Below are 12133 nucleotides of genomic sequence, written 5' to 3' on the forward strand. Positions count from 1 at the left end.
AGTTAAAACAAGGTTCAAGAAGGAACTTCAATACTCACTTCGATCCATCGACCAGATTCACCGTCCCGCTCGGTGTCGTCGGTTGGCTACCGCTCTGATTTACGCTACTACTGCTAATACTATTGCTAACACTACTGCTACTGTTGCTAACGTTGTTGGCGACGACGCCGTTGCCACTGCCGCCGCTGCCACTAGGAATCTCGGTGTAGGTGCTGATGGGAAACAGCCGATTATTGCTACGACTAGATCGGACCGAATTGCTCTGGTTGCTGCTGTTGCTGTGGGTGCTCCCCGTCCCATTCGAGGATGCCAGCGAAGCGTTGGACGCCGTCCTGTGCTGATACCGGAGATCTTCGCCCACCGGTGATCCTCCGGAGCTGGAACTGGTGGGACTTGATTGTTGTTGCTGTTGCTGTTGGTGCTGCTGTTGCAGGCCATTGCTCAGATGCGGCGAATGGTGATTGTGGTGATGGAGCGATCCCATCGACGCCGAAGTGGACACTGGATGACTGGAGTTGTTGCCACCACCGAGCAAGTTCTGGTGGTGCAGCAAATGTTGCTGCTGCTGCTCGTCACTCGTCATGAACAGGATGCTTTCCGAATTGTGGCGCTGAGGTGTCCGGACGCGTGAACTGTGCGCAATCAGCTGCGAGCTGGAACCTGTTGATGAGTAATGAGAGTGATCGGACGTTAGTCATCGAGTTTTGGTGGGTGTGTCAATATGAGTAATTAGTGGAAAGTATGACATAGATTACGCCATTCGATCGTTCGTGATCGATTTCAAGAACTTCCTGGAGACCTGAGAGAGTAAATGTAAGGGTTCAAGGTGAAACAACGTCGTAAAACCGACACATTTGCATAATAGGATCTAGCGCAAAACGATCGTTCTGTAGTATTCAACTTCATCTTCCATGTCGCGTTGTCTCAAGTACTACGACTTCGAGTTCAAACTTCGCGCGGTTACCCATTCAGGAAAGGTAATAAATTTGTCTCGCGCGAGGGCGAAATAATTGGTTTTGCAACCATAACCATATACACGCACGCACGCTCTTAAAAGAACATCGATTGTCGTCGCGTCTTAGTAGTGCGCCTTCAGCGGCGTGGCGGCGGCTTCGGACGTTCGGAAGGGAAATAGGTACTAAAACGGCGGCCGTTGTTGAATTGAAGCACTGCAAATTGAGTGAGTAATAAGGAACTGGCGGCGCACAGGCAGTTGTCGAAACTCCTTAGCGTTGCTAAATAGTCATAAATGTCAAATTAGCGCGATGCTTCGAGCTGCAAAAGTGATGTAAATTGTATTATGCTTTTGGTCGAAATACGAAGTGGCCGAACGTGCGAAAATTGATTTTTAACCTACTTAGAAATGTCGCAACTCAATTTGGATTAGTGCATATTGTTGCTCTTAATTAGCTTAATGATGCGCAACAGAAAAAATAGATTCAAATTTACTTCGCAGCTGCAACTTCGCATGTGCTTCTAGCGACGACTTCGATTTGGTGGTGCGACGATAATATGATGAATGGGGTTTGTTCCGCGCGATGAGATGTAGGTACTAAATACTTAGTGTTATTAGATTTACCTACAGAAGGCCGGAAGGAAGAAGGCGACGCTTCTGGTGGGAGACAAATTAGCTAATGGGATAGCAGCTGTGAGCGAAGATTTTATTTTATTTGTTGCGCAAACAATTACGAATTCATCAACTTACAGTCAATTTTAGCGTGCAGTATGTTCTTTCTATAGAAATTCTCTAAGAGATTATTAAGGAATTTCCCAAGATTTCTTCACATTCCTTTAGAAATTTCTCCAGGGTTTTCCTCTAGAAAATTTCTCTATGGATTCCTCTCAAAAATAGGATAGCCTGAAAATAGGTGTTTTTTCAGGTATTACTTCTGGAATTTCTTCAGAAAATCCATCTATGGATTCTTAAAATATTTCTGTTTTCATAAAATCTTTCAGGAATTCATTAAGAACTTTCCTAAGATTCTATTTCATTTCCTTATGAAATGTCTTCAGCGATACTTTCGGAAATATTCTTAGAGACTTTTTAATATTCTTAGAACTACTTCAGAAATTTCTTCAAAAGTGTTCCATGGATTCTTTCAGAAGTTGTTCCAGCAGTTCCTTCAGGAATTGCCCAATCTATCAATTTATCAATCTATCAATCTATCAATCTATCAATCTATCAATCTATCAATCTATCAATCAATCTATCAATCTATCAATCTGTCAATCTATCAATCTATTAATCTATCAATCTGTCAATCTATCAATCTATCAATCTATCAATCTATCAATCTATCAATCTATCAATCTATCAATCTATCAATCTATCAATCTATCAATCTATCAATCTATCAATCTATCAATCTATCAATCTATCAATCTATCAATCTATCAATCTATCAATCTATCAATCTATCAATCTATCAATCTATCAATCTATCAATCTATCAATCTATCAATCTATCAATCTATCAATCTATCAAACTATCAATCTATCAATCTATCAATCTATCAATCTATCAATCTATCAATCTATCAATCTATCAATCTATCAATCTATCAATCTATCAATCTATCAATCTATCAATCTATCAATCTATCAATCTATCAATCTATCAATCTATCAATCTATCAATCTATCAATCTATCAATCTATCAATATATCAATCTATCAGTCTATCAATCTATCAATTTATCAATCTATCAATCTATCAATCTATCAATCTATCAATCTATCAATCTATCAATCTATCAATCTATCAATCTATCAATCTATCAATCTACCAATCTATCAATCTATCAATCTATCAATCTATCAATCTATCAATCTATCAATCTATCAATCTATCAATCTATCAATCTATCAATCTATCAATCTATCAATCTATCAATCTATCAATCTATCAATCTATCAATCTATCAATCTATCAATCTATCAATCTATCAATCTATCAATCTATCAATCTATCAATCTATCAATCTATCAATCTATCAATCTATCAATCTATCAATCTATCAATCTATCAATCTATCAATCTATCAATCTATCAATCTATCAATCTATCAATCTATCAATCTATCAATCTATCAATCTATCAATCTATCAATCTATCAATCTATCAATCTATCAATCTATCAATCTATCAATCTATCAATCTATCAATCTATCAATCTATCAATCTATCAATCTATCAATCTATCAATCTATCAATCTATCAATCTATCAATCTATCAATCTATCAATCTATCAATCTATCAATCTATCAATCTATCAATCAATCAATCCATCAATCCAGCAATCTATCAATCTATCAATCTATCAATCTATCAATCTGTCAATCTATCAATCTGTCAATCTATCAATCTATCAATCTATCAATCCATCAATCTAACAATCTGTCAATCCATCAATCCGTCAATCTAACAATCTATCATTAATCAATCAATCAATAAAAATTAATCAATACATTTATCAATCAACTTGTGAATACTTTTGTTTAATTTCAATAAAAATTAATTTCTGTCTGTTTGGCCCTTATGAACTGTAAAACTACTGAACAGGTCAGCGTGAAAATTTGCATATTGAGGTTTTTGGGGCCCGAGGAAGTTTCTTCAGATGGTTTTAGACCTAAAAAACTGCTGTTTTTAATTTTTTTTTGAATACAATTTGTTTGGAGATTTCATTGTAAAACCTTGTGAGAAGGTTACATTGAACAAAAAGTCACCTCGAACAGGTCATTCAACTTTCCATTTATTTTATTTCAATTTCAATCGACAACAGATTCGAATCAATCTCGATTTCCTCCTCTCGTACAATTACCGTTTCTTATAATATTTACAATCCAATCTAGGAAAAGTGATTTCTCATCGATAAACAACCGACAAATCCTACAAAATACAATTTTCATGTAAATCGGCAATAAATTGCCGGGAACATTTATCTCCCGGCCAACTGACTACAACACAAGATCGAACCGATCTGTGTACCCATCCAGTGCCCAGTTTTCTGAAGATCGCGCCCGCTCGCGGAAAAGTTTATGATTTAAGTGCGATGATTCAACTCCGGATGTCATGCGTCGTCGTCGTTGTCGTCCCATCGTTGTCCCGTGTCTGTCGTGTCGTGTCTACACTCTACAACGCGGTTTGATGTCACTGACCAGCACAGACGGTGACGGTGGCGATGCCTTCGCCGAGAAGATGCGACACGGGGAGAAACACTATATAATTACAGATTTTATTGCACCTCATCTATAATGTGCGGCGCGGCGACACGTTCGTTCTGCATAGGTCTGCCGGTGCGGTGGTGGAGCACGGAAATCGATCGGCGGGTGTCTGTCTAGGCTGGCCGTCAGGTCAGCGAAGCGACCAAGAACGTCTTCTTTTGCGAAGCAGTCAGTGGCTTTCAAAACGGAGTGAGATTTCGCCAGATGACTGTATAGAAAATGTTTTGTTTTTATCTTACAAATTGGTACGAAGGTTCTCAAAATTTAATGAAATTTTTTTCACTTGTAGGGTTCACATATACAAAACTAAATTTTAAAAAATCAGGGTCACCTAATTTTCCGGAAAACTCCAGTGGAAAACAAACATTTTCTACAGACACCACCTACTTTGAAAAATCATAACTCAATAACGAAGCATCGTAGACACATTTTTTTTGTGAAATCGTAAGCAAATTTTCTCAGCAATTGAAAAAAAAAAATACAAGATGAAAATTGTGTTCCAAAAAAAAATTCCACTGTTGAGGAAAATCGGTTGGAAAAGTTGGTAAAACTATTTAGAAGTCCGGAAAAATTGTCAAAAAATCACACAAACCACATCTGGACAATTTCCACAAAATCTCTCTACACAATAACTCAGGAACTTTCGACTTTTCCAACCAATTTTCCTCAACTGTGGATTTTTTTTGTTCAATTTCTGCTTATGATGTCACAAAAGAAATGTGTCTACGCTGCTTCGTTCTTGAGTTATGATGAAGTGTTGTGTATTAAGATCCCTGAAATGAATCTAGTAATGTTTACAAGATGCTCTCTGGCGTGGTAAAGGCTGGGTAATTTGTTAAGGTAAGCAGTGGAAATTTTCGAAAAAAACGGAGCCTAAAGGCACCTGGAAACATCTATGGAGAACTTGATAGTGGCATTCTTGTATTTTTTCAGTTTTTTTAGATACATTTTGCGGTAAAAAATCTAAAGAAAGCCTAATATAATTCCCGGTCGAACATGAAAAGAATATTCTAGTAAAAATTGGTAGTTTTCTGGCGGATTTCAATCGTTTTTTTTTTCATAACGTAAGCTTAAAATAAGAAGATCCTATGTGCTGGTTTAATTTTGAATGAGATTCGTGTGCTTTAAAAAAAAGACAATTACACCGTCTTCGACCTTGCGGCCTCTACAGACTGAACATTACAAACATTCGACAACGGACAACACATATTACACCCAGTGGCCCAGTGGAGAATTTTTCGTTTGACGAAAAGTTTTCCCCGACTGGAGCGGGAATCGAACCCACACTCCGAGGCTTACGAGACACCTAAACGACTGACGCCGCTAACCGCTCGGCCACAAAGCCCACTCGGTCATTTGGAGGTAGGAGTTTCTTCAAGTATTCTCCCAGGCATTCATCCAGGAGAACTGCAGAGATAACTTCAGAAATCGCTTTAGTAATTTTTGTACTGGAATCCCTCAAGAAAAAAAATCGAAGATTCATTCTAGGAATCGCCAAAGGTACCACAAAGGACTTTTCTAGGGTTTCCTTTAGACATTTTTCCAAGTATTTCCAAGGATTTATTTCAAAAAATCTGCTAGTTATTTTGGGCAAATTCTGAAAAAAAACCCTGCAGAAAAATCTGAATTCTGAAGAAATTTCTTAAGGAATTCTTGGAAGAATTAGAACGATTTTTAAAGAAATTTCAAGTTAAATTTCTGAAGAACCTCAAGGAAGAACCTTTGAAGTAATCCCTTGCTGAAATTCCTGAAGAAATCCTTAAAGGAGTTTAAGAAAAAAATACATGAAGTTTCTAGAAGAATCCCTGACGAAATTTTAGAAGAAGTCTGTAGTAGATTCTCTGTAAGAATCTCTGGATTCTCTAGAAAAACATTGAAAAAATCCCAACGAAATCCGGTGAAATAATCCCTGAAAGAATTTTGAAAGAAATTTGTAGAAATACATGGAGAATTTCTCAGGGAAACCCTCGGTAGAATTCTAAAAAAGTGTATTGAGGAGTTTATGGAAAAATTGCTGGATAAATCTTTCCATAACATGCTAGGAGAATTTTCTGAAAGTAATCCTGGAGCAATCTTTGGATGCGTTTTTTTGAAGGATTTTTCTATAGAAATACTTGGAGAATCGCCTAGATAAGCTTCTGTAATGATCCCTGAGATATTTCTAAAGTGATTCCTGTAGAAATTCCTAGGAACTATTTCCGAATAAATTCCTTAAAGAATCCGTGGAGAAATTCCAAGAGTAATCTTCAGAAGAAATTGCAGAGAAATTTCTGAAAAAATGCTTGGAGGGAAATTGTTGAAGTCTCTGCGTGAACTTTTGCAGTATTCTTTGGAGGAATTCCTGCATAATTTTCTGGACGAATCCCTGAATTCCTAGTCATTTTCAATGTTTTACCTAGAGTAATTCTTGAACTAATCTCTCGTGGACTTTTTGCAGAAATGTCTGTACGAAGTCCTGAAGGAATCTCGGGAAAACTAGCTGAAGAAACCACTGAAAGAGTTTATGGAAATACCTTGGAAAGTGTTTCTGAAGAAATCCCTGTAGAAATGTCTGAAGGTCTCCTTAAAGTAATCCCTCACGTATCCGAAACAATCCACAGAAATTCATTTCATTTATTTAGTTAACATCAAATTCATGATAATACTGAATCAACAATTTGCCGCCATAATACTCGATTTGCAGCTGCAGCTCTCCAACGTCGGTCACGCCCAACACTCGCCAGATCACGCTCCACCTGGTCCGCCCATCGTGCTCTCTGCGCTCCACGCCTTCTTGTACCAACCGGATGATTAGCAAACACCAACTTTGCAGGGTTGTTGTCTGGCATTCTTGCAACATGCCCTGCCCACCGTATCCTTCCGGCTTTGGCCACCTTCTGGATGCTGGGTTCGCCGTAAAGTGCAGCGAGCTCGTGGTTCATCCTTCTCCGCCACACACCGTTCTCCTGCACGCCGCCGAAGATCGTCCTTAGCACCCGTCGCTCGAAAACTCCGAGTGCTTGCAGGTCCTCCTCGAGCATCGTCCATGTCTCGTGTCCGTAGAGAACCACCGGTCTTATTAACGTCTTGTACATGGTACATTTGGTGCGGGGGTGAATCTTTTTTGACCGCAGTTTCTTCTGGAGCCCATAGTAGGCACGACTTCCACTGATGATGCGCCTTCGTATTTCACGGCTCACGTTATTGTCAGCCGTTAGCAAGGAACCGAGGTAGACGAATTCTTCTACCACCTCGAAAGTATCCCCGTCTATCGTAACATTGCTGCCAAGGCTTGTCCTGTCTCGCTCAGTCCCACCTACCAGCATGTACTTTGTCTTAGCCGCATTCACCACCAGTCCGACCTTTGCTGCTTCACGTTTCAGGCGGGTGTACTGTTCTGCCACCGTTCCAAATGTTCTAGCAATAATATCCATGTCATCCGCAAAACAGACAAATTGGCTGGATTTCGTGAAGATCGTACCCCGGCTGTTGAGCCCGGCTCGTCGCATAACACCTTCCAGGGCGATGTTGAATAGTAGGCAGGAAAGTCCATCACCTTGTCGTAGTCCCCGTCGAGATTCAAATGAACTGGATAGTTCACCCGAAATCCTTACGCTGTTCTGCACACCGTCCATCGTTGCTCTTATCAGTCTAGTCAGCTTCCCGGGAAAGCTGTTCTCGTCCATAATTTTTCATAGCTCTGTGCGGTCGATACTGTCGTATGCCGCTTTGAAGTCGATGAGCAGGTGATGCGTTGGGACCTGGTATTCACGGCATTTCTGGAGGATTTGCCGTACGGTGAAGATCTGGTCCGTTGTCGACCGGCCGTCGATGAAACCGGCTTGGAAACTTCCCACGAACTCATTTACTTTAGGTGAAAGACGACGGAAGATGATCTGGGATAGCACTTTGTAGGCGGCATTCAAAACGGTGATCGCTCGAAAGTTCTCACACATTAACTTGTCGCCTTTCTTGTGGATGGGACAGATTATCCCTTCCTTCCACTCCTCCGGTAGCTGTTCGGTTTCCCAGATCTTGACTACTAACTGGTGCAGACAGGTGGCCAACTTTTCCGGGCCCATCTTGATGAGTTCTGCTGCGATACCGTCCTTACCAGCCGCTTTGTTGTTTTTGAGCTGGTGGATGGCATCCTTAACTTCCCTCAGCGTGGGAGTTGGTTCGTTCCCGTCCTCTGCTGCACCAACATAGTCATTTCCTCCGCTGCCTTGGTCCTCCGTGCCTACATTCTCTTCGCCATTCAGGTGCTCGTCGAAGTGCTGCTTCCACCTTTCGATCACCTCACGTTTGTCCGTCAGGAGGCTCCCGTCCTTATCCCTGCAGATTTCGGCTTGCGGCACGTAGCCTTTGCGGGATGCGTTGAGCTTCTGGTAGAACTTGCGTGTTTCCTGTGAACGGCACAGCAGTTCCATTTCCTCGCACTCCGCTTCTTCCAGGCGCGCTTTTTCTCCCGGAAGAGACGGGTCTGCTGCTTCCGCCTCTGTCTGTATCGCTCCACATTCTGTCGGGTTCCGTGCTGCAGCATTATCGCCCGCGCTGCATCCTTCTCCTCCAGAACCGCTCTGCACTCCTCGTCGAACCAATCGTTTCGTCGACTCCGTTCTACGTACCCGATAGTGCTCTCGGCTGCGTTGTTGATGGCTGCTTTCACTGTACTCCAGCAGTCCTCTAGAGGGGCCACATCGAGCACACCCTCGTCCGGCAACGCTGCCTCGAGATTCTGCGCGTATGCGGTGGCGACATCCGGTTGCTTCAGTCGCTCTAGATCGTACCGGGGCGGCCGCCGGTAATGTACGTTGTTAATAACGGAGAGTTTTGGGCGCAGTTTAACCATCACCAGGTAGTGATCGGAGTCGATATTAGCGCCACGATAGGTCCTGACGTCGATAATGTCGGAGAAGTGCCGTCCATCAATCAGAACGTGGTCGATTTGCGATTCCGTTTGTTGTGGTGATCTCCAGGTGTAACGATACGGGAGGCTGTGCTGGAAGAAGGTGCTACGAATGGCCATGTTCTTGGAGGCGGCGAAATCGATGAGGCGTAGGCCATTTTCGTTCGTCAGCTGGTGGGCGCTGAACTTTCCAATCGTCGGTCTGAATTCCTCCTCCTGGCCTACCTGAGCGTTTAGATCCCCTATGATGATCTTGACGTCGTGGTTTGGGCAGCGGTCGTACTCGCGTTCGAGCTGCGCGTAAAATGCGTCTTTGTCATCATCAGTGCTTCCGGAGTGAGGGCTGTGCACGTTTATTATGCTAATGTTGAAGAATCGGCCCTTGATCCTCAACCTGCACATTCTTTCGTCGATCGGCCACCAACCGATCACGCGCCTCTGCATGTCGCCCATCACTATAAAAGCTGTTCCCAGCTCACGTGTGTTGCCGCAACTCTGGTAGATGGTATGATTACCTCTAAACGTTCGCACCATAGATCCTGTCCAACACACCTCCTGCAGCGCTACGATTCCGAACCCGCGGTCGTTCAGTATATCGGCGAGTATGCGGGTGCTCCCGATGAAGTTGAGAGATCTGCACAGAAAACATCCTCGAAATATTCATGGAGAAGTTTCCGGAGAACTTCGTGAGGAAAGGCCCTGAAGAAATTTCTTAACGAATCCCTGGAAGAGTTTCTGAAGGAAGCATTGCACGAATGTCTGTAGAAGTCTGTGGAAGCTTTCCTGATTTTTTTATTCTGACTATTTTATCTATATTATTGAGATTTTTAGCCTGATTAGCCTCCAGTTAGTCTAGTGGTTATGGCTATGGATCGCCAATCCGGAGATGGCGGGTTCCCTGGGCATAGTGTATCATTGTACTTGCCACACAATGTACAATGCAATGGCAGGCAAAGAAAGCCCTTCAATTAATAACTGTGGAAGTGCTCAAAGAACACTACGTTGAAGAGAGGCAGGCCAAGTTCCAGTGAGAACGTCGAGCCATAAAGAAGAAGAAGAAGAAGTCTTTGTGAATGGAACTCCTAGAGGATTTTCTAAAGAAAATCACGAAGCAATTTCGGAAGGAATCCACAAATGGTTTTTTTAACCCTCGAGCGATCGCGCTGTTGTATTTTGTACAACATGTTGAAAAAAATCTCGCTTTTTGTACTCAGCATTAGCGTGGTGCTGACGCAGGTAGTCAACCGTGCGAGTTACGGAAGGTTAAAGGAGTACTTAAATTAATTTCTTGGGTAATCTCCAGGAACATTTGGCGAACATTTTAAAGGCAATCTTATGAACTGGAAGAATTTAAGTAAGAAAAACCTCCACAGATATTCCTGACAGAATGCTTTAGAAACTGACTTGAAGATTTTTCGAAAAAATCGCAGGAGACATAAATGAATAAGCATCTGGAGGATAATTAGGCTGGTTTCCTCAATAAATCCTTCTATGGGTTTCCGAATGAATCTTCCTCTCAAAAAAAAAATCTGAAGAAAGTCAAGGAGAATTTTCTGAAGCAATCCATGAATTATTTGCTGAAATAATGTTTTGAGAAATCTCGTTGAGATAGCTAGTGAAATGTCTTAATAAATCACTTAAAGCAACTGAAAAAAATCCATGATAAAATTTCTGAATGAACATTTGATATATTTGGGTGGGTGGGGGCGTCATATGGGGTATTTATTGAATAAATATCTGAAAAACTTCCGAGACGAATTTCTCAAAGAATAATAATTATGCAATTATTGCAATATTCCTTTTTGTTGGCGGGATTTTCTTACAGATGGCTTTTTATTACCGAGTGTTTTTGCACTTGGGCATTTTTTTTTTCAGTATCGTACAAATTGGGCCAAAGGGTTTCAGATTTTCATGGAACTTTTTACACAGGCAGGCCATGGATAAATGAATAAAAAAAAATTGAGAAAAATTCAGGGTCGCCTATTTTCCCGAAAAAACTCAGAGGGAAATTTCTTGTTTTGCCCTGACACTACTTACTTTGAAAAATCATAACTCAAGAATAAAGCATCGTAAAAAGATTTTTTTAAGAAATAAAAGCAAATGTTCTCAGAAATAAAAAAAAATATATATATATGATATGGAAACAGTTTTCCACAAAATTTTCCACAGTTGAGAAAATTCATAAAGAAAATTGATTGATTTGTCTTTATTTAAGAGACTTTCAGCGATAAAGAGATAAAGAAAAGCCGGAAAAACTATGTCCAGGTTCGTGGAAAATTTTCAAAACAATATTTTTGAGGAGGTTATTTCATAAGCTTTAATTGCTGAAATTATTGGAATGCATTTTTTTTTTTCGTTTTTGAGTTATGGCCAATTTTGTTTAAAAATGTCAAAATGTGCCATATAAGCCTTTTTTTTAATCATAACTCAAGAACGAAGCATTGTAGAAACAAAGTTTTATAATGAAAATAAAAGCAAATTTTCCAGAAATCCAAAAAACATATGATGTAGAAAGAAGTTTTTTACAAAATTTTCCACCGTTGTGAAAATTCATATAGAAAAGCCGGAAAAACTATGCACGGTGGAAAACTTTTTGCACTTCATATTTTTTTTTGGATTTCTGAGAAAATTTGCTTTTATTTTCATTAATAATCTTTGTTTCTACAATGCTTCGTTCTTGAGTTATGATTTTTCAAAATAGGTTTATATTGCACATTTGCACAATTTTCAACAAAATTGGCCATAACTGAAAAACGAAAAAAAAATGTGCATTCCAAAAATTTCAACAAATAAAACTTATGAAATAACCTTCTCAATATTTTTTTTTTTTGAAAATTTTTCACGAGTTCGGGCACAGTTTTTCAGGCTTTTCTTTACGAATTTTCTCAACGGTGAAAAATTTTATGGAAAACTTTGTCCAGTTATTTTTTTTATAATCCTGAGAAAATTTGCTTTCATTTCCATAAAAAAAACTTTATTTCTATGATGCTTCGTTCTTAAGTTAAGATTTTTCAAAGTA

At 40.2% G+C, this 12133-nt stretch overlaps 1 protein-coding gene across 2 annotated transcripts in view; it reads right to left on the minus strand.

The window, feature by feature from the left end:
- LOC109402335 (protein Shroom) overlaps positions 1 to 12133 on the minus strand; it is an 835627-nt gene that overhangs the window by 413864 nt on the left and 409630 nt on the right. For both annotated transcript variants that reach the window (XM_062849388.1, XM_029864194.2), the window contains exon 5: positions 39 to 660. In XM_062849388.1, the coding sequence (XP_062705372.1) occupies positions 39 to 660 (622 nt within the window). The remainder of the gene's footprint in view (positions 1 to 38; positions 661 to 12133) is intronic.

The sequence above is a fragment of the Aedes albopictus genome, chromosome 2 (assembly GCF_035046485.1).
Source record: "Aedes albopictus strain Foshan chromosome 2, AalbF5, whole genome shotgun sequence".
NCBI classification, from domain to species: domain Eukaryota; kingdom Metazoa; phylum Arthropoda; class Insecta; order Diptera; family Culicidae; genus Aedes; species Aedes albopictus.